Genomic DNA, 22968 nt, shown 5'->3' with positions numbered 1-22968 from the left:
TAAAAATAAATTATATAAAAATAAATTTATAAATTGATGTTGTTTCATATGATCTGTTAGATCTATTTTATAATAAAAATAATTTTACAATTTAACGTATCGCATCTAGCTATATTAATTTGTAAATTTATTTTTACGTAATCGTTTTGTAATTAAGGTATTTTGCATTTTATTATAATGGTTAAGAACTTAACTAGATGAAAAAAGCCATGTAACAGTCGAATATCACTAAGATGCTTTTTGGATAGTGAGTTGAAATGAGATGAGTTGAGATAAAAATTAAAAATTAGATTAAATATTGTTATAATATTATTTTTTAATAGTATTATTGTTTTAAAGATTTAAAAAGTTGAATTATTTATTATATTTTGTATAGAAATTTAAAAAAGTTATAATAATAAAATGAGATGAGATGAAACATTTTTACTATTCAAACAGAGTCTAAGAGTATGTTTAGATGTTGAAGTGAGTTGAGTTGAGATGATGAAATATTGTTATAATATTATTTTTTAATATTATTATTATTTTAAGATTTGAAAAAATTGAATTATTTATTATATTTTGTGTTAGAATTTGAAAAAGTTATAATGATGAGTTGAGATGAGTTGAGAGTAGTTAAAGATCCAAACAAAGTCTAATAAAGTGTCAATTTTGTATACTTTGAACGTGTAATGTGTTAGTTTAAAAAGTTTAGAGTACAAAGTTAAAAACTCTAATATATCAAGAATGTAAATTGTATTTATATCAATTTTATCGGAAAAATTACACTTGCAAGCCGGTTAAAAAACACACAATCTGCATTGCTTTCAAGAAAAGTTTAAAAATTCAATCTATTCTAAATTAATTTTTTTTCAAATTAAAATTTGTCATTTAAGCATTATAGAAAGCATATAAGAAATACTTTATCTATAAAGATATTACATAAAAGTAAATCTACAAACTGACATGACTTTATCTTAGGGGTGGGCAGCGGGGTCCCGCACTCCGCTGACCCGCCCCGTTCGCCCCACCCCCGTCCATGCAGGGCGGGGGTTTTGGCCCGCTCAAGCAGGGTGCGGGGGCCCCTGCCCGCACCACAGGGAAGCTGCAGAGGCGGGGGACGGAGGAGGCGAAGCCCCGCTCCGCTTTTCCCCCGCCCCGCTTTATATATATATAATATATAAATTAAAATTATATAATATATATATATATAAAAAATCCATAAGTAAAGTGAAACAGCGCCGTTTTGTCCATGACAAAACGGCGCCGTTTCACTTAAGGACTGGTAAGCCTCAACTAAAAGTGAAATGGCACCGTTTCACTTTTAGTTAAGGTTCCCCCCCCTCCTCGCATCTGTTTCCCTTCCCATTCCAGAATCCAGACCTTCTCGAACTCTCCTCTCTCACTCTCTCTCTCACTCTTGCGCTCGCTCACTTCTCAGTCTCGCAGTGCCAGTCTCTCTCTCATTGGATTCTCCGTCTCGCACGAGTCCACGACTGCACGAGCAGCACCATCGCCGCCACTTCTCTGTCTCCGTCTCTCACTTCGAATTCGCCGCCACTCAAATGTAAGAAATCCAAAACCCATTTTTTTTTTCAATTTTGGATTGGAAATTGGAGGAAGGTTGGGTTGAATCGGAGATGGAGGATGGGAAAATTGTGAATTTGTGTGCTGTGGAGAAATTTGTGCATGTGTTTGATTCGTGTGTTTGTTTGTACTTTGTGTGTTTGTTTGTAGATTGGAATGCTAAATCAATTTAGGATTCCAATCCGAAACCCATTCTTAAAATTTAGGGGTTTCAATTTCAATCTGAAATCCTAAATTGAGTTAGGGGTTTCAATTGAAACCCCTTAATTTTCAATTTAGGGATTTCAATTGAAACCTCTATGTTTTTTTAAAAAAAAAATAGATAAATTTAAAATTCACATTAAAAGGTCCATAAACTAATATGATTGATTACTTATAAAAAAAAAAAAAAAAACTAATATGATTGTACCGCTTCATTAAAAAGCATTTTCAATCTTACATAATTATTTTACTATTTAAACATAATAATACACCTACAATTTTTTTATAATTATTTTACTATTTAAAGGTCCATAAATTAATATGATTGATTACTTATTAAAAAAAAAACTAATATGATTGTACCACTTCATTAAAAAGTATTTTCAATCTTACATAATTACTCTTTATTTTAAATAGAATTATAAAATAGTTGTAAACTATTTGTAGGTTTATCTTTAATGGCCCAAAAAACGCATATTATAAAACAGTTATATATGAATATAGCTTGTTTACGTGAAGAAAGATAAGTCTATTAACTATTAAGTTTATTTAGAAACCAATGTAAGTGGAAATAATAATGTGATTGATAAGTGCAAGTTTGGAATTATGTCGTGTGTTGATTGATTTTATAATTTTTTATTGTGTTGTGGAATCAGGAATGTCTTCTCAAAGGGATTTCACTGATAACTCTCCCACCCCTACCAGTACCCCTGCCCCAGAACCTAACCCTACTCCAACCCCTGGGAGTGGGAATATACCTTACCCTGCTCCTAAGCCCACACAAAGCAAGAAAACTGTTTCTGTAGTTTGGTCTCATTTTACCAAACTAGAGGGTGGTGACCCTAATAACCCCCAAGCTAAATGTAATTATTGTGGAAAAATATATGGATGTCACTATAGGAAACATGGTACATCCCAGTTAAAGGTCCATTTAAAGGAACAATACAAGAAGAGTCCAATATTAAGATCCTTACTGGAGAAGAGTCAATCAAGATTAGAAATTTGACTGAAAAAAATGGCGGATGGGAGTAGTGGGGGTCCAACGTTGAAGGGGTTTACAAAGTATAATGCTGATGAGTGTAGAATGAAGTTAGCTTGTATGGTTATCATAGACGAGCTACCTTTTCAGTTTGTGGATGGGAGAAGGTTCCAAGAATTTGTCCAAGAATTGGAACCTAGATTTACGCTTCATTCTCGCCACACAATTTCAAAGGATATTAAAAAGATGTACTGAAAAGATAAATATGTTTTGAGGGGCCAATTGGCGGGTTTGATAGTTTGCCTCACTACTGATACTTGAACTTCTATCCAAAATTTTAATTATATGTCTTTGACTGTCCATTTCATTGATTCTGATTGGATTCTTCATAAAAAGATTATTAAGTTTTGTCAAATAACTGATCACAAGGGTGAGACAGTTGGGAAGGCCTTAGAGGCCTCAATAAAGGAGTGGGAGTTGACACGGATTTTGACAGTTTCGGTTGACAATACCTCGTCTAATGATATCGCCTTGGGATATCTGAAAACTTATCTTAGAAAGGCAAATAAGACATTCTTGGGTGGTGAATATTTGCATGTTAGATATTCTGCACATATCTTGAATCTAATTGTGACTGAGGGGTTAAAAGATGTTGATAACTCGGTTGCACAAGTTAGACTGGCTGTGAAATTTGTGAGGTCTTCTCCTTCTATATTGGAGAAATTCAAGATTGCTTCGAAGAATGTGGGCATAACATCAAAGAAGGGTCTTTGTACTAATGTTTCTACCAGATGGAACTCAATCTTCTTGATGTTGGAGGCGGTCCAAGAATATAAAAAAGCCTTTCAATTATTGGGTGATGAAGACATTCAATATGTGAAATACTTTGATGAGCATGGAGATTTAGGATTGCCTAATGATGATGATTGGGAGGTAGTTGCTACATTTGTTGATTTTCTCAGACTTTTTTATGATGTCACGTTAAAGTTATCTGCTTCTTTGCACCTTACATCTTATGAATTTTGTCAACAAATATGTATGGTGAAAGAAGAATTAGACGATATGTGCAGGGGTTCCAATCTAAGGATGAGGGGGATGGCATTGACCATGAGGGTCAAATTTGACAAGTATTGGAGAGATTTGACTAGACTAAATATTTTGTTATATGTGGCTACTATTTTTTATCCCCATCTAAAAATTTCAAGCATGTTATATGATTTGGGACTTGCGTATGATCAGGCATGTACTGATCTTATTGGTGAGATGGCCTGAGATACTATTTATAGATTTTATGATGAGTTTAATGCAATTAAGAGTGGTACTGTATCTATTACACCTACACATATCCCAACACCTCCTCCAGACACCGGGGCAACAAAGAAGCGTAGATTGGCATGGACTAAGACCCTCGCACATAATCCCACACTAGTCCATCAATCTATGGAGGTGGTTTCAGAGTTAGACAATTATTTGTCAACAGATCTTATTCAAGATGATGATGATTTTGACATATTAGGATGGTGGAAGGCAGCATCAAAGAAATATCCTATCCTTTCTGAGATTGCCCGTTGTATGTTGGCCATCCCTATTACCACTGTTGCCTCGGAGTCTGCCTTTAGTACCGGAGGGCGCATATTAGATCCTTTCCGTAGTTCATTGTCTCCTACAACTGTGGAGGCATTGATATGCACACATCGTTGGACGATGGGAAATGATATTTATGTTCCGGATGTTTTAGATTTTAAAGAGACCGACGAAGAGGGTGGTGATCAGTCTGGATCTGGACCATCTGGTAATTATTTTTTTTATTTTTTTATTTTGATTTATTTATATTCATTTCAATTTCATCAGTATTAATTTTAGTATTGATTATTGTAGCAACACATGAGACGACTCAGACAATGTCTACCTCCACTGCAATATGAATATGTGCTCAAGCCTCAAAATAGTCAAAGACTACCCATCCGGCCGCCCCAAATGTCACAGTCAAAGACCCAAACAGTTCGCCTCTTTTTCTTAGATTATTAATTTCTTAGAATTTTGAATTTTGAATCAGATGTATGTATTATGTATTTGATTTGTAATTTTGTAATGTTGATATAATGTCCATTGGACACTTTTTTCTTTGTAATTTTGTAATTGTTTAGACTTTCTATTTTATTTTTGTAATAGCTTAGTTATTATTATTATTTATTAGTTTATTAGGTAGTAGACTAGTAGTCTATAGTAGTACTTCATTAGTCTTAATTATATAAAATTGTGTACGTATATATTATTTTCATTCATGATTCATGTAACTTTTTTTTTTTAACTTTTTTTTTTTAAAAAAAAAAGAAAAATTTCTATCTTCTGGGCCATTTTGGGCCCATTTCAGCCGTTTCTGGGCCCCCTCCACCCGCACCCCGTCATCCGGGACGGGGTCCCCCGCCCCGGCACTTTATCTAATAGATCTAAAGAATCACATAAAACTATATCAATTTGTATATTTATTTTTATGTAATTTTTTTTGAATATGTAACAATTTTAATTTTTCATACTGACTTATAAGTAAAAGTACTAATTCTATATATTCACGAGACACAATATGCATTTATGCGAGCCCAAATGGTGTCATCACAACTCGTCATATAATGAGATCGATGAAACGACGCCGGGATCCGCCCTATGTCACACAGACGCATATAGGGATGTTATTGTCAAGATGTTTTGGATAGGGGTGGACAGCGGGGCCCCGCCCCCATTACAAAATATATATTACAATTTGTTAGACTTGTTCACAAAATATACATTGGTAAATTTAAAAACTACATAGTTTAAAAACTTATACACTACAATTTATAAAAAATATACACTAACAAATTAAAAAATTACATAGTTTTAAATTATAATCATATTTACAAAATTTAAATTTATAATTTGGATCTAAAAATGAATTTTTAAATCTAAAAATGAATTTTTAATTACTTTTACATTTAAAAATAATTTTTAAATCAAATAAATGTAATTTTTTTTAAGTGAAAAGAGGCGGGGCGGGTGGGCGTGAAAACCCCATCCCCTGCCCCATGCAGGGCGGGGTGAGGGGAAGGGGTGCCCCCACCCCATAATGGGTGGGTAACACCCCTAGTTTTGGATTAGATGACATAAATTACAGTCTACAAATAAGAGAACGAATTTCAAAATCCATTCTTGTATTAAACTAAATCAAAATGAGTTTTGCTATTTTTTATTTTATTTTTTTTAAATTAATTCATTTATTCTATTTATCATTTTCTAACAGAAATGCTATACGTCCCGAATTGGTGTCCCAAAAACTTTTTTTTTTTTTTTTACTTAGTGATTAAGGAAATATTTTTTTAATGATATTATGAATTTTTTATTTTTTTAAAAAATGTTTATGATGATTAAAAAAATACATGAAAAGAAAGAAAAGATAAATAAAAAGATGAAATATACTTTTTGGGACACTAATTCGGGACAAAATTTCGGTACATGTAGTGTTACTCTTTTTCTAATATATTACATGTTTCATAAAAGAAAAAAAATATATATATATATATAATATGTGAGGTCAAGATAATGAATATAATTAAAAAAAAAATGAGGCCTCGATGTCTCGACCAAGAGGCGAGGGGCATATTTGGGAAATTAAAAAATATATATCTAACTGATTTTAAGGTAGGAGAGGTCACGTGATGTGCAACACGTCTCGTAATCATTACACTCTCACACTGTAAAATGGTGCATTGCTCGGTTCGTTTGTTTGTTCGTAGCATAACAGAATTTCGCTCCACTCTCTCTCTCTCTCTCTCTGCATTTTTCTTTTTCTTGAGAAAATATCACTGAGAAAAGGAATAAGACCAACTTTTTTTGTCTACAATTCAGAGACACAGAGGTCTGCCATTCTTCTCTCTCTGATCCCTCTCTCTTCTTATTCTCTTTTGTTTTTCGCATTCATCCATGGATGTTGTTCGTTTCTGATCATCCAAAATATGATCGGCAACTTGTAATGATTTACAGGTTTTATAGCTAGCTAAGGTTTTCTCACAGTTGGCTTGGAATATACTTCTCAAAGGTAATGCAAGCTTGATCTTTCTAACTGTTCAAGTCTCGGATAACTCAGATGATTCTGATGATCATTAATTGCTTGTTGTTTGGCTTTAGAAAATTCGCACGATTCTGGAGGAAAACGTCCGTCCGTGGATCCCAATATACAGAGTCGTTTCTCTTCTCTTTTTACTAATATTTTTCTGTTGATTTTTTTTCTCCTTTCTATCTGTCTGCATTGGAAGGCTGATGAAGTTGTTTCTCACTTTCCGGGAAAATAAAAACCGATTGGGAGGTTAAAAAAAACTTGCACTTGTTTTCTAGGAAATGGAGTTTGTTACTTCCGGCCCCTGTACATCGCATATGCTATCTCATGATCATTCAAACACCTTTATCTTTTTTCATTCAAAGAAACTACAACAATTAATCCAAATGCATGTTTCCAAAACCCATTTTCATTACAGTCCAGTACCTTTTTCACACTTGAACTGAAGTATTCACCGTGTTTACAAGCTTCTTTACATTAGTGTCACCGTCAGACGATGTGTATGTACCTGCTTATGCTTCAACGTTCTCTGAGTTCTGGTCTGCAATAGTGCTATCTTAATCATGGTAGCTTTTTCTTACACTGCCGCAATCTTTCCAATTCCTTACTATCCATAGAGCCTTTAAAGTTTAAATTCTCATATCCTTACTAAGTGATCTCGGTACCCCAAATCCCCATGCCATGTCCACACTCGGTCAAAAAAGGAAAAAAAAAAAAAAATTGAAAAAGAGCGCCAAACTTCTAAATTGATTCCTTTATTATTTGCATTTTCGAATTAAATCTGTTTTTTACATGCCACATTTTGCTCTGTTATGTAGATCGTGACATGGAAGAAAGCTCGTGTGAGTTTGATATTGCCGCAGCTCAAGTAAGCGTTCTCTTTCTCTCACCCTATTTTGTTAGTTTTTCTCTGGCCAGTCACTTCCAATGTCTCCCTCTCTCTCGCTCACTCACGCATGGCCGTCTCAGACTCCCTGTTTTTCTATTTAGTTATTCGAACACCAAGCGTGTTCTCAGTCGCTCGCGCTGTTAACCATCATACGCTGATGCGGTGATCATTATAACCCCAAGCGAAAGCCAATCCAACGATGTGGTACAAAGTACCTATTTTTTTTAACTAACTTTATTGTCCATACACGCGCTACAAATGCGCGTCGCATCTCCTCCCAGTTTCGTTAGCAAATCGGCGAGATTCTGAGGTTTTGTTCGTGTACTTGCATATGCTAAAGAACAAAAATAAAAAGGATAAAGAAAAAGAAAAAACTCTAATCATGAGATTACGAAAACCGCATGCATGGCGAAAAGCGTTATCAGCGTAATACAAATCATTTCCCTAGCAGCCAAGCAAAGTATATTCTCTGAGCATTGTGTGCGCGCAGTATGTACATGCGCCAACCAAATGATGTGAAAGAATCATCGGCAGGCGTATATGTGAAATTGTAGAGTAAATGTGTGTGCATTTTTAGCTCAGCAGAATGATCAATTGGGTGTTTTAGTTACTTGGTGTCTGTGTGTGCATGCTTTTGTTTATGGGCGCGCAGGAAATGGTGAACTTTGAAAAACAAGCAGAAAGGCCATCTTGGGCCACACATGCAATGCCCACAGGTTCGTCCATCTGCACTCAACTAGGTAACACATGACCATCATCATGAACCCTCCTGATAATATCGTTTTCCACATACCCAATATGCCCGCAATTTTTTTTTTTTTTTTTAATTTCAAATTTATATTAATATTCCCCAAAAACTTGAAGACTCAACTTCCTTGCCCATTTTTTTGTCTTTTTGGTATTGCAGAGGCTTCGGACGCTATTCAGCACATAAAATTGGGTTCTTTCTATGAAATCGACCACTCCAAGCTCACCCCACAAACCCCAGATCAGCTCAAGTCAATCCGGGTCGTCATGGTATTTATACCATGGACACATAACCCAATACATGTAGAGCATACTTCTGAAAATTTCTGTATGCCTTTTTATTTTGACGATTGGGATTTTGCTGCAGGTAAGTGAGAAGACTCAGCTTCAGGTTGCAGTGAGGTTCCCAAGCACTTTCTCTCTTCGTACGCACTTCAGCAATGGCAACTGTGGGAGGCCAGAGGGGAAGCAGCTCCCTGCACTAAATGAGAAACACATAATGGATTCAGACCTCGCTGGAGACGCGCTCTACCGAAGAATACCAGCTCAGGAAATTGCAGAAAAGGGAAACTCGTGGAACTTCTGGGGAGTGCCTCCTGTGACGGCCGAGAAAGACTCGGGCCCAGCCTTGAGGACGAGGCTCAGGAATGAAGTTTCTAAGAAGGGTTCGTGCTGGTCTGAGCTAAAACTCACTGGCATAGTACAGTGGGGTAAGCGTAGGCAGGTCCGGTTCCTAGGGGGTCAAGAAGAGCAAAAGGTGGAAACTTTATCGAGGAAATTAAGAGACGAAGAACAAAGGAGAGGGAGACAGGAAGAGGGAGGAGATGACGATGAGGTAGAGGAAGTTGAAGGAGAAGCTGTAAAGGTAGTGTCGTCTATGACGAAGAAGAATCTCAAGAGAAAGTGCCATGGTTCTAGCAGAGCTCAAAAACCCAAAAAAGCTACGCATGAGAAGCAATATCAGATTCAGGTTTACAATCAGAGTAAGAGGAAGAAATTAAAAGATTCCATTGAAAGATGGTCTGTGGAGAGGTGCGGACAGAGGACTGTTCACTTTTAAAATTCTGAAGCTTATTAATTTGATCAACATTTTAAAACCAATTTAGTTGTTGTTGACTGTTAGATGTAATGGGCTAAATTGTCTTGGTGAAGGTATAAGCTGGCCGAGGAGAACATGTTGAAGATTTTGAAGGCCAAAGGAGCAGTCTTTGGGAATCCAATACTGAGGCCAGCACTGAGAACAGAGGCAAGGAAGCTCATCGGTGATACCGGTTTATTAGACCATTTGCTGAAGCATATGGCTGGAAAGGTAGCGCCGGGTGGGACTGAACGGTTCCGGCGGCGACACAATGCTGAAGGAGCCATGGAGTATTGGCTGGAGAGTGCTGACCTGGTAAATGTCAGGAAGGAAGCTGGGGTTCAGGACCCTTATTGGACCCCACCACCTGGGTGGAAACCGGGAGATAACCCATCTCAGGATCCCGTTTGTGCCAGAGAACTAAGGGCACTCAAGGAAGAGATCGCCAAAATGAAAAAGTAGCGACCTTTCTCTCGATATAATTGATCTTTTTTTCGATACCTTTTTCTTGCTATCATTCATGTAATATTGTGCCATCTCTCTTTTCAGAATGGCTCTTTTGATAAGTCACTTCTCTTTTCAGAATTTCTTATGTATGTGTCCCTTTTGTAGGGATTATGGATCTCAGTAGTATCTTTTCTCTTGTTATCACTACTCTTAGGCAGGCCCTTTTCATAGTTGGGGAGTTGGCCTTATTGTGTCCTTGAACAGGGATATGCAGGAGCTGGTGACCAAGGAGCAAGAGGAGAATCTGGCTATTGTCACTACCCCAAACTCTTCTGTGACGAGTCTGAACTGGAACTTTGAAGGTTCATTGATTCCACTGAAGGTGAACATGAAATTCAAGAGTGGACAAGTTTAGGATAATTTAATTTTGTGACTTTGTTCATGCAGCTTGATTAACCCAGTTTCAACTATGATGCTCTCACAGGAAACGTATATAGATTTGATGAAGAGGAAAGCTAAGATGGGGAAACAACTGGCGGAGATTTCACTAGCATTGAGTGGAATGGAGGTACCAAAACCTTGAACCTTCCCCTCTTCCCCTCAATGTTTGTTGATTGGACGAATATAGGTATGACCTGAAAATTACTTTTTGTTTTTGACTGTCCCAGTTCATTAGGCGTATTCTAAGGTGGATCGCGCGGGTTCATTAACCATTATTACCATTGAAGGATGAGTAATGTTTTTATATGATTTTGAGATGTGTTGGCAATTTTAAAAAAGTTATCATTAGTGAATTTGTATATTTTTTTTATTTAAAATTAAAAAAAAAAATAAAACACACTGGGGACACTTTGAGAGCAACCAAGCATCACCCTTGATCATATATACATTGATACCAAGAAGGAAGGGCATTAACTATAGAAAATAATATTTTAACTAAGTACATGGGGACCACAAACATATATATCTCCAATGGTGGTTAAATGATGAAGCAGAGATTCATGCTATTGATAGGCGGTGTTTAACGCAGGTGCAATTGGGAATGCTGAGATCAACTGTGGAGGAACCAATCGTGTCAGAATCAGAAGCACCACCACCGTTATTGATGGGATCGCCAACAACACCATCAGACGGCACTGAAAGAGAGACGAAAGAGTCGGAACAAAAGAACAAATCAGCGAGCAAATCAAGCGAAGAGAAAGAGGAGGACAAGGGAGGAGACAAGGCAGCAGTCACAGCAACAGAAGACAAAGGGAGAGACGAGGCAGCAGTCAGAGCAACAGAGGACAAGGCAGCAAAAATAGAGAGGCTGAAGAGTGGGTTCAGGATTTGCAAGCCACAGGGGACCTTCCTGTGGCCAAACATGCTGGCCATGTCTCCTCAGTCTGTGGTCCACCTCGAAGACCTCCTAACGGTCCCAACCCCAACTCCACCCTCAGCCTCTTCCACTACTTCAGTATCCCACTTTCAGAATCAGCTCCCTCCATGTCAGATCCAACTGGGCCCCCACCCAGCTTCACCGGTCAAACCATTGGCTGAGAGGCTCCTCAGCAATGCCATTCTTAAGAGAGTCACTAAACCTTCTCTCTCTCCCTCTCCTCCTCCTCCGCCTGAGACTCCCTACTCCACTATCAAATGTTGCTCCGTCATCAACCTCAATGAGCCCCCTCAGATCCAACACACTGACACCGGCTTTTGTGGGACTATCACCTACCAAAGAAGGCACCATTGCGTGACCTCTGATGCTTCAATACCACACGTACGTGAGCATCTCAGTACTCATCTTGATCTCCTCGATTTTACTCTATTTACATACTAATTAAAAAGAGAATGAATCCTTCTTGTGCTTACGTTGTGCTTCTTCTTTACTTCGTATACAGTTGGTCCTGGGTAAGAAAGAGGGAACGGAAAACATGGATTTAACGAGGAACTGTGACGAGCAGCAGCAAACTCCTAGCGGTTGCTCCTCTTCCACAATCAACTCCTCCTCGTCCTCGTGGTTGCAATCGGGAGAAGGGTGGTGGTTGGCTTTGGCTACCTCTAACCCGTCTTTGGATATGTCTAATCGGGGTTGAGTGGATTTAGTTTGCCTATAAGAGCGTCTATATATGCTAAGGTTTAGTTACTGGTCTTCATAGGAGATTTATTATATTACACTCTTGGACAATATCTTACTTGGAATACCGAACATGGGAAGGAAGGGGATAAATACTAGCTGTACATCCATTGGACTCACGTAGGATTGTCATTTTTGGAAGGAAATTAATGTTAGAAAAGGCAAATTTTGAGGGTGTGTAATCAATGCATGCGAACAATAGTACCGATTCCTATTTTCTTTCAGGAAGGATGAATACATATAATATAGGAATAATACTGTTTCACTCACTCTTCATGTGTATGTTGCTGTGAATTTTGATATTCGGCCACATAAAAGCAACCACGTTATCTGCATGCAGTTGGTCGGCCCAATTCGAGTACTCCCTTTCTGTCGTTGCCAGATCAGAGTTATATAATTTCGTGTATAAAAAGCAAGAAAATGAAGTACATACACTCATTTAATCCCATTTTAAATTTCTTATGCACCTTAGCTGTTCACTTTGAGAGCTATGCAGGTGGTCTAACGCTTTTTACAAGAAGAGAATGGAGGATATCTGGTTCGTGACAGAAGGTTGGCTACTTCCACTACTTGCCAAGAAAAAATAGATGTTCAAATTAATCTGTAGAACCCAAGGATTGTTTACGGTTGCTTTCAAGATAATAATAAGATAAATAATAAGAATCGTCTCTGGTCCTAACTTAGGCAGATTCAAGAATAGAAAACTGCTGACCAATAAACCCGTGCAAGTGATCTAGCCAAGTCATTCATTGGTGGGCAATAGAAGCTATATTGTTCTTTTCTTGAAAAAATAAAGAGGTGAATTTTTCTTGCCCAAGATGTCCGTGAGTATCTTGTCACTGTTGATAACAAGAAAATTTACAGCAATTCCATTATTCAGGCAGAAACGAATCAATGTGATCCTTGCAGGAACAGGGAGGAAAGGAAGGTGCAATTCAAACTACAACCTTGGATATACATTCGAGCTTTGGATGCCAACATCTTGGAGATCAATGCAGTGCGACAGTGCAGTGGTGAGCTTCTTCAGATCATCCGTTGTGTGCACTGCACTGAGAGTCACCCGAAGCCTAGAGAGAGAGAGAGAGAGATGAGGGAAGTGGGGATTTAAATGATAAATTAGTGTATTCAAGACTAATTCAAGAAAACATCAAGCAATCACTTCCATACTAGAAACTCAAATCTGACTCTAATTTTCCGCAATGCTTTCCAAAGTTCGACCTGATTTTAACTGTTTTTCAATACCTTGAACTTCCCTACATCTTTTCCGGTGCTATCTTTGACATATCTACATGCATATGCATTTCAATATATATACATAGATTGTATTAACTATTAACTCGTATTTTGCCTAGTCAGTTCTTTAATATTTTGGCCCAGCCAATCACAACCTGACCTGATCAAACCACTGACATCTCTAGTCATTGTAAAAGGATGCGCAACTTCAGAAGGTGGAATATGATAGACTATGCGACATACATATGCCTAATTTCATACTTGTATTATTGTATATATGCATGAAAGATGCAACGTGTAAATGTGTTCCAATGTTTAAACTGTCCAGATGAAGACCCCCTTTCTTTTTTGGGTGGCGGGGGGGAATCAAATTGAAATCCCTGTAGTTGATGATGAGAAAATAGCAGCAATTTCAAAAGATAAAGAGTCACCACTATACAAAAAAGAAAGACTAAAAATTATGCTTGCACATACAAGAATGATGAGTACACGACAAACCTGCATGAGTTGGGAGGCACCGTTGGGGGTCTGATTGCAGTTACATGGAATCCAGATCTCAACAAATGGCTGTTTCAGAATGATTGACATATTCAGTATCTGTTTTAGCAAATGAACATAATCATAGAGAGAGAGAGAGAGAGAGAGAGAGAGAGAGAGAACCGGCTGGCATGCAGGGCCTTTTCTTCACTCCCCACAATAAGAGAGATTATGGGACTCGTGATTGTGATTCCCGTAAGGGTATGGAAGTCTTGCACCCGTTTCCAAATTTCCCTTCTACGCCATGTCTCCTTTTTTGCAACAGTAACTGCAGCTGCATTTCACACTCCAGTTTTTAAGGGAAAAAATTTCATCACCGAGGCAAAGGAGACAACTATTTGATGTCAATCTTAATTAATGTCCTAGGTCAGATTATGAGGGAGAAGCAATGGGAGATGAAGGCTTTAAGACAGAATATGTTTAAGTCTTAAAATTTGCAATAGGTATACAAGGGATCTAACTTAGAATACCAAATATCCAGGTATGTATACATATAGTCAGCACAGTCCGTGTTCATTCTGCTTTCATTTGGTCAGCAACAACCTATCAATTTTGGCCATCGTAGTACCGTGAACTGGGATAAAAAAGTGCAGATACTACTCCCTTAAGTTTCTCTCTCTCTCTCTCTCTCTCTCTCTCTCACACACACACACACACCCAGGATCCAAAATAATTGTCTGCAAAGCTCTTACTGGACTGGAAGAAAAAAGAATTTGCAATTAGCAAAATTGAATTCACGACCTTTAAAGAGTGAAGTCACAAAATGGGCCAATTGCATTCATTACCTATCTACAATCTGAGTACAAGTCTGCATGTGTTAACTGATAAATCATTATGACCAACGTGATGCCTAGCTGTCTGCTTTGGCGTTTCAACTCACAAGTTTCATGTCAAAGCTAAATCTGGAATTCACACTTAAGGCACAATGCATACACATATCTCCTACAAAATGTACATCAATTTCTAATCTTTTATGTGTACATAAGATGTGCCAGATGATGCAAGTCTTTGTAAATGGGAAACTGATCAAAGTCAAAAGATGAAAAAATTCCTGGTCCATGAAAAGAAAGAAATTCTAGCTCAAATTGCTCATCTCTTCCATAAAAATGGGATAGAGGGTAAAGTAATGGAATCAAAATTTATCGGGCTAGTGAAACTTAATAATCATTGAATGCATGTATTTAAATATATATGCTTTTATAGAAAGAGCTTAATATAAGAATAAATGCCCCCAATAAAAAAGCTAATATTTACCATGAGCAGCTGCAGCAATGGGGACTGGGATAGCAGTTGAAAATATAAAGGAGCGACCCCTTGATTGTATGAATTGCTTCCACTTTTTGCTGTTCATATTGCAATAAAAAATGGCATTGTTATGGTTTGTTATGCCAAGTCTAGCACAGTGAAAAATATTATGTTCCCAAGCATTGTTTAGATGAACCTTATCCATTTATCAATATCTATTCTTCTCCAACAGTAGCAATGATGGGAGAGTATACAAAGAAGATTACCTGCATGCTATAAATCCTCCATGGCAACCTGCAGCCTTACTCAAAGTACCAAGGCATATGTCTACATCTTCTTCACAATTGAACTCCTCAGCCACTCCGCCGCCACTTTTACCACAAACAAATGTTCCATGAGCCTGAAAACAATCTTAACAAGAGTATCTTTTATTGTTCAGCATCAAAGAATGTGAATGGTGGAACCCTTTTTTTTTACACGAACTAAACCAAAGTGTATGTTGATGATACAAAAGTAACAAAATAAAATTGACTATACAATCTCAAGATGAATACCATATCTTCAAGACAGGCTCCAAACAGCTTCTTTTGATATCATAAGAATCAATATATAAAAGGGACTTACATCATCAACGACTAACAAAAACTGATGCTTATTACGGAGCTTTGCAAGTTCGACCATTGGTGCAAAGTCCCCATCCATACTAAACAAACTGCATTAGAAGGAAGATTTAAGTCAATCACCAAGTTCAACAATGCACACTCATGTACACGTGTCACAATGTTTATTATAAAATGACCAACCCATCAGTCACAACAACTTTTTTCTTCATTTTGCATTTCAACCTGCCAAAAAACAAATAAATTGCAAAAATATGAGTCCTGGATAGAGTATGCTTAGCAATAACAGGGAAACTGAAAATTTAAGACAAAGGTAAAAACCTACAACAAGGCATTAAGGTGAGACATGTCACAATGTTGATATATGAACACTTCCATACTTCGCTGTCGCTCAGCAAGACGAATACCATCGATTATTGATGCATGGTTCAGCGCATCAGAAAATATGGCGATCCTTTCTTCCTCTAAATGTGTTTTGCCTGTAGCCAGGAGAGAGCCAATATTTCCTAATGCTACCATCAAGGCCATATTAGCTGCAAACCCTGTAGGACAAAGAAGGCAATCCTATAGCATAAATTTTAAACAAGAATGCGTCAGTTTTTGGCTGAAATAACTAGAATAGGTTATAGATAGTACAAATGGTGATCAAACAAACAGCACCCAAAGTATTAAATCTCCAAGGAAACCACGTATTTGATTTCCATGGCTCCAACAAATCATATTCCATTTTTCACATTAATGATCTTGATAATCATCATCAGTGGAACCAGGTCAATCATGAATGTAGAATTCCACAAACGGCGTTCTCTCACACCATGGCTCATGTCAACATTGTATGACTGCCAAGTGTACTTGTTGGTTCCATTTCTATGATCGATTTGGCTTTATCGAGAAATGGCTAGGTGTACCGTGCACAAAAAAAAAAACATAAACAGCTTAAGGCATTATTATAATACGCTATTACCTCTTTCTTCTTTAGGTCTGCCAAGCTCGACTCCAGTAACCTATGGTAGTTGGTATATCCACAAATTAGAGCAGAACCCCTTGGACCCATTCCATGTTCTTGGGCTGCCTGGTTTATAACAAGTTCATAATGTCTTAACAGCATGTTCAGAAAAATAGGGGAAACTGGGAAAGTTACAGAAAAAAAAGTTAATGAATCTAGTAAAAGTATGCTTCAAGAAAACAACTAATGATCAAGCAACACCTTAGCAGCAGCCTTTCCAACTGTTGGATGAGTGCTCAAGCCCAAATAATCATTTCCAGAGAACAAAAGTAGCTTTCTAAACTTCAGAGGGATGACCTCTTCTTCATTATTAGTTACTTCATCTCCACCGAAAGCCTCATCGCCTGCAATAATCAATTGTCAATGTGAATAATACGAAGCTATATATTAGTATTATTCAAGGTCTAACAGCTTCTAAATACCAAAAGAAAGACCATAAAATAAAGTCTCAAATAAATATGAGCAATGGTGGTTCAGATCTTCAAAAGCTAGGACACCTTGTTATGCCCAACTGACAACATAAGAGAGCGTGTTGAGAGAGAAAAAGATATTACACGTTGATTATAAAAAATTTCAATAACTTTTTTTTTTATTAGCACTAGGTGTCCGGAACAGCGTCCCTACTAATCCTGGGGGCGGACAGGCCCTCGACAAGGAGTTTCCCACAAGTGCATCTCGGGTAATTCAAGGGGAAAATCCCCGAGTCTGATGGCCCCTAGAGATTGTTTGCACCCAAAGGGATTTGAACCTTAGACCTAGGGGTAGCATACCCCGAAACCCAAGGCCTTTACCACTTGAGCCAACCCCTAGGGGTTAAATTTCAATAACTGGTTTGTAACTGCTCATCATAATTGATTTTTAACTCAAATAATTTCGCATTGCAAATTTACAACAAACTTAACTCTTTTGTCCTCGCCAGGACTTTCTCTTCATGTGTCATTCATCCTTTGCAGGCAAATATAACTATCAAGATAGACCAAGAGCATCAGACACTCTCAATCCATCATATTATTGCCATATCTCATATGATCAGGGCGCTTAGACATCAGGCCCCAGCCAAAACAGAAAACCTCTGACCACAAGAGTTGCATGTAACAATTGATAATTCAAACCCCTATCTCCATACAACCCTGACTGCGCCTCCCAAAATTATTTCTTTACATACACTTATATATATGTCTTATACTCTTGGTTTTAATAATGAGGCATTGGTCAAAGTTTCCTTCTTTTGGATGATAATTCACTATTATTACTTGGAAAATTAAAAGGAAAAAAAAATCAAGATCAAAGTTCAAATATGCAGAGCACATTCGAATTACAATCAACACCCACAGATTACAAAAAACTAAAGCAAACAACGATAGGAATTGAAGGGAATAGAAGCCTAGCTACCAGTACTGGGAAGGTCACGCTGCCATATTTGAAACGTTTTCTCAGCAATCTGAACTTCCACTGAGGACCGGTCCCAGGGCTGCATTTCGTTGAAAACCTGGAAGGCTTGTTTTCCATGTTCTTCTCGATCGGGCTTAGAGGAGCTTTGACCTTCATTCTCAATGGGTTTTAGTTGTTGGTTATTGGGGAGATGAATGGGTCTAAGAGACCGGAGGAGTTTCAGAGATTCAAGCTTCACAAGTGCTTCTTCGACCAAGTTATCCCAGAAGCTCATTGTCTCCTTGAGCAGCCAGCAAAAATGGAATGGTAGCGTGGTTGAGGTAGTTGCCAAGTTGGAGAGACCGAGAGAGCGTGTGCGTGACGTATAGGTTTGGTTAGGTCAGGCTTTAAATTGCATGAATTTGAGTGTGGGCCCCTAAAAAATAAGTACAAAAGGTAATGACATTGGAAAACTAATCAACTTCAACTGCCCAAAAGTTATTAATATGAGAAAAGCTTCAAATCCGATTTGGTGTGAAATGTTATTTTACACCTTCAATAAAAAACGGACACGAAAGTGGTCTATGTTTATTTACGGTGGAAACTTTCGCTCTTCTCTTTTTTTTTTTAAGGAAAATTCTGGATGCAAGATACTTGGCACACACTGCGCACGAACAAATGGGGGAGTCTATGCGAGAAATAATACAGTGCGTTTAAGAGTTTTTTCAAATCGGTGCGTTTCATCATCTGCTCGTTTCACGCTGTGGGAAACCTACACGTATTGCTTTTACTACTATATTGAGTTACTCCGCATATTGCTTTACGAGTTGACGTAAAATAGATAATGAATTCGTTTATGTCTTTTGTTGAATTTTTTTCAAAGCTCGATAGATAATTTGATAAGTTAATAATTTTTTTCCATGTTTCATAATACCGTTAAGCTATGTGATATTGCTTAGGGTGTCCATGGTCCTCTCACCAAGCAATCTAAAGAGAAATTTTGTTATGTAGAAATAAGTTTGTGTATCAATCTGCATACTTATATTATTTCCTTCATATTCTAAATTTAAATTAGTACTGTTTTCAATAAAATCTACTTTTTGACTAATCCTATTGAATGAGTGCGTGTATTAATACGCAGAATCACTTACAATTAAATTTTTCTACTAAAGAGATCGGTGTTGGTCATGACCAAGGTCACATGTTTGGATATGCCAGAGATAATGCCGACGCAGATGACTGGTGAGGTGGAAATTCTCTTCGAAATGTTGGAAAATGCTAGATGTGATGGATTACAGTGTCGTGACGGAGAACTGTAGTTTTTCTCCTATTTTCTTTTTCATATTTATTTCGTATGCTTTTTCCATCTTTTATTTAATTTTTTATTTTTTTTATTCATGCTGATGTAGCATCCCTGCGCAGCTCTCCTGGGCAAAATCTCCTGCTCGTAGCGGAATTGTTTTCTTAAAGTCACTATGATCTCTCCTTACATCAGTACTCACTCTCTCTCTCGTCTCAAACCGTCACCACCCTTTTCATACCAGATCTCCCAATTTCTTCTTCCCTAATGGAGCTTGAAGTGTGAACATAAAGGAAAACTTTCTTGCTACTCAATCTATCAAGACCCCTTCCCCATAGAGCTGCTTTAATATTATCTATGGAGAACAGTAGCTAGTGGACTCATAAAAATTAGTTGAAGTAGTAAGGGTTCTATGACATGCAGTTTATATAAAATAAAAATTCAACTGAAAACCTTGGTCATTTAGAGAGATCTTAACCCAAATAACCATTTTCTAACTAAATAACATTTCAAATCCCCGTAACCAATAGTATTATAATTTATTGCGTAAACTGCTTCACCTAATAACGAATTTGTTAGAGACCCTTTTTTTGTTTTAGTTTTCAAATAGAGATGAAGATTTGGATAGACACTAAACAAGTCTCATTCTAAGTAAAGTATGTTCTGGTTTCACTTGATGAATAAGAAGCTGAACTAAAGCAATAAAAGGAAATTGCAAACTCGAAGAGATGGAGAGCTTTTACTTGTTCAGCCTTGGGCGAAGAGGCTCATGGTATGAATCAAGAAATAGAGATGGCGCTTTATAGATGCGAATGCCTGAGATAATCAAAGATATTACACACGTCTCCTTGTTCGCCCTTCTTAGGAGAGAGAGAGAGAGAGAGAGAGGGGAGAAAATCTAACCTTCATCGATGAGAGAGAGACAACGCAGAGAAAGAGAGACTGAGGGGGAGAATCGCATTACATTTGTTTTAGTGTATTTGGTTCTATCATTCAATTCATAGATTGCGTATGTGTTACTCTTCTATTGGAGGGTGTAAATTTTATATACACACCGAGTCTGATCTCTAGCGCCCCTCTCTTAATATATATATATATGTGTGCGCGCGCGCGTGTAGGGAAAACTTGGAGACTAGACGGTCTGGTTTCCAACCATAACCAACCCTCCAATCTCATTCCACCACGTCCGCATGTTATGTGACTAACTATGCACTTGCCTATAGCAAATCTCATCCCTTACCCAAACTCCCCCACTCATCTGTGTATCAGGCATATGAGATTTAATTTTCAAATTTAAAAATATTCATATGTCAAAAATATTCACATTTCAAAATTTTCAAACCTAATTATTTACTTTTTGCATATGACAAAAAGAACATTATTTACTTTTTAAAATTTTCAAACAAAATCATCTATCTTTTGCATATGTTAAAAAATGCATCAATCGCTTTTCAAAATTTTCAAACAAAATTGGCACATGTGAAAGATGGCAATCAATCATCTTTCAAAAATTTAAAATTCAAATTTTTAATTATATCATGCACATGTAAAAAATGATAAGTAATCATCTTTCAAAAATTCAAATTTCAAACTTTTAATTTTCAAATATGTCGTGCACATGTAAAAAAATGCAATTTTTTGTCTTATGAAAAAAAATTAATTTTGACCTTAATCTAATTCCAGATTTTATCAAGAGATATACAAAATTACTCTAATAACTTTATTTGTAAGCTTGTTCCTTTTCTTATTTCTGCTTGATTTGTTGATGTGTTTGATTTCATTGTGTAGATAACTTGAAGAGGAATTGTGCTATGAAAGGAATTAATCAGCTGCTTTTGGCTCTATTGTGCTACAGACTCCTTTATCTTACATGTAGCTGTTGAGCAATAATATCACATTGTCTGTGGACAAGGTCTTGGGTATGTTTATAAAGAATGAACAATCCTCTCTTATCGAACTGATTTTATAAGATGAGTTAGGCCCATGAATTTCTTCATGGTATTAGAGTTTGCCACAGGACGAATGGGGACACTACTTATCCCGTGACCAGGACCAAGAAAAATATTAGCCTGCACGTGAGAGAGGATGTTGAGGAATAATCTTACATTTTCTGTGGACAATGTCTCGGGCATATTTATAAGGAATGAACAATTCTCTCTTGTCAAACTGGTTTTATGAGATGAGTTAGGCCTATGAATTTCTTCAATAACCAATCCGTTGGTGAGCTATTTTTCGCCCAAAAGTAACAAGGCTGTCGCAAAGCGTTTCTCATGTGTATTAGGTTTTGGACTTGTTAAAGACATACAAAACTCAGTCTTTTGTGATTTTATTTTTTAGATAATATTTATTAAATAATTAAAAACAATTTCTTATGCTATTAATCTTTTTGTGCCAAAGAATAATTAAGATTTTCACGCACAAATTATCATCTATTTTTTACATTATATTTTTAGCTATAAAAAACCTCAATTAATTTACACAATCATGATTGCTAAGAATTAAGATCTGACGGTTAAGATTAACGAAATACTGGTCGTGGTGCAATATTGCTAAGAATTAGAATTAAATGAAGAGTATAAAGTACTGAGACATATATATATATATATATATATATATATATTAGTGCATTCTTTTTTTAAAAAGTGAGTATATAAATCTGAGATTCGCATAAAAAAATTATTTTTTTAATGGTAGAGACTCCATTTTTTTTAAAAGGGATGCGCGTGTTCGCACATCTTCAAACTATATCTACAAGAAAAATGGGCTTTTGTGACCAGTTAATTCCAACGAAATGACTTGCAATTAAAATTGGTTGCGAATAGTCTTTTGGTTGCAATAAATTGGTCACAAAAGTCCGTTTTTCTTGTAGTTATATATATATATATAATTATATATATATATATATAGTATTATTCTAAAATGATTAATTTGTTAAAATTTCCTGAAGGATTTGAGAGGCGCATATATAACTCCTCTTCCCTAGTAGTGCTTCGATCGGCCACTTCAAGTAGCTACGAAACCAGTTAGGCATGCAACAGTACCAATACTACTTCATCATGATATTTATCGATCATGCATGCAGCGGTAATTAGGACACGCAGCTTGCAACAATATATAATATTGTAGGAGAGGCAACTGAGCTCAAGAAAAATTAAAAAACTTGGCCGTTGCTTAGATCGATCGATCTTCTTATAAATTATTATCAGAAGAAAGAAGGAAAGCATGCATGCATGCAGCATAATACTCTCATGTTTATCGTTCTTGTTTAAGACATCCTCAAAATAAGAGATCAGATCATGATTTGTCTTGACTTTTAATTATGTAATATTATACATGATTAATTTCTAACGGCTAGTTCAAAACACAAGAAAAACAAATGGTTTTTGCCATTGATTTTGGACTTTGGAATTAATTCGTTCATTTTTTAAATGCAGAGGATTTCCAGCTTGCAACCGGCAAGAATTCCCTATATATATGGGTATTACCAAATAAATAAGGAAAATATGCGTAGTGCTACATGTACTTACACTTTTATTTATAAAA

The 22968-nt window shown here is 36.8% G+C and overlaps 2 protein-coding genes and 1 long non-coding RNA gene across 4 annotated transcripts; 2 read left to right on the top strand and 1 right to left on the bottom strand.

Moving 5' to 3' along the window:
• The first annotated feature begins 4034 nt into the window (after nucleotides 1-4034).
• On the top strand, nucleotides 4035-4784 carry LOC121248406. The gene is made up of 3 exons (XR_005937450.1): nucleotides 4035-4192; nucleotides 4278-4538; nucleotides 4625-4784. It is a non-coding gene; the product is annotated as an uncharacterized LOC121248406 (long non-coding RNA).
• A 1737-nt stretch (nucleotides 4785-6521) lies between these two features.
• LOC121248256 (protein DYAD) lies at nucleotides 6522-12358 on the top strand. 2 transcript variants are annotated; one of them, XM_041146660.1, is made up of 11 exons: nucleotides 6522-6638; nucleotides 6764-6818; nucleotides 7655-7704; nucleotides 8378-8441; nucleotides 8633-8742; nucleotides 8840-9504; nucleotides 9625-10008; nucleotides 10262-10379; nucleotides 10482-10565; nucleotides 11028-11756; nucleotides 11878-12358. In XM_041146660.1, the coding sequence occupies exons 3-11, from the start codon at nucleotides 7663-7665 to the stop codon at nucleotides 12070-12072; spliced, it is 2391 nt and encodes a 796-aa protein (XP_041002594.1). In that variant the 5' UTR covers nucleotides 6522-6638; nucleotides 6764-6818; nucleotides 7655-7662; the 3' UTR covers nucleotides 12073-12358. The 2 variants fall into 2 exon arrangements, with proteins under 2 accessions (XP_041002594.1, XP_041002592.1); XM_041146658.1 differs by lacking the exon at nucleotides 6522-6638 and having other exon boundaries at nucleotides 6801-6818; nucleotides 8378-8742.
• A 452-nt stretch (nucleotides 12359-12810) lies between these two features.
• On the bottom strand, nucleotides 12811-18521 carry LOC121248302 (8-amino-7-oxononanoate synthase). The gene is made up of 11 exons (XM_041146726.1): nucleotides 18147-18521; nucleotides 16956-17098; nucleotides 16713-16820; nucleotides 16074-16312; nucleotides 15932-15973; nucleotides 15753-15840; nucleotides 15395-15528; nucleotides 15138-15226; nucleotides 14007-14157; nucleotides 13845-13913; nucleotides 12811-13180 (listed from the first exon to the last, which is right to left on the bottom strand). The coding sequence occupies exons 1-11, from the start codon at nucleotides 18418-18420 to the stop codon at nucleotides 13054-13056; spliced, it is 1464 nt and encodes a 487-aa protein (XP_041002660.1). The 5' UTR covers nucleotides 18421-18521; the 3' UTR covers nucleotides 12811-13053.
• Nucleotides 18522-22968: the final 4447 nt, after the last annotated feature.

Source organism: Juglans microcarpa x Juglans regia, chromosome 2D (assembly GCF_004785595.1).
Source record: "Juglans microcarpa x Juglans regia isolate MS1-56 chromosome 2D, Jm3101_v1.0, whole genome shotgun sequence".
Taxonomy (NCBI): domain Eukaryota; kingdom Viridiplantae; phylum Streptophyta; class Magnoliopsida; order Fagales; family Juglandaceae; genus Juglans; species Juglans microcarpa x Juglans regia.
The sequence above is the reverse complement of the archived record's forward strand: the minus strand, read 5'-3'. Positions and strand labels throughout refer to the sequence as shown.

Bases quoted from the DNA above. Each gene is read 5' to 3' on its own strand.
- LOC121248256 (XM_041146658.1), top strand. From the start codon at position 8,473: ATGACCATCATCATGAACCCTCCTGATAATATCGTTTTCCACATACCC. The intron at 8,743-8,839 runs GTATTTATACCA...ATTTTGCTGCAG, and splicing joins AGTCAATCCGGGTCGTCATG to GTAAGTGAGAAGACTCAGCT. The intron at 10,566-11,027 runs GTACCAAAACCT...TGTTTAACGCAG, and splicing joins TAGCATTGAGTGGAATGGAG to GTGCAATTGGGAATGCTGAG.
- LOC121248302 (XM_041146726.1), bottom strand. From the start codon at position 18,420: ATGAGCTTCTGGGATAACTTGGTCGAAGAAGCACTTGTGAAGCTTGAA. The intron at 16,821-16,955 runs GTGTTGCTTGAT...GTTATAAACCAG, and splicing joins TTGGAAAGGCTGCTGCTAAG to GCAGCCCAAGAACATGGAAT. The intron at 16,313-16,712 runs GTAATAGCGTAT...TTTATGCTATAG, and splicing joins CAGACCTAAAGAAGAAAGAG to GATTGCCTTCTTTGTCCTAC.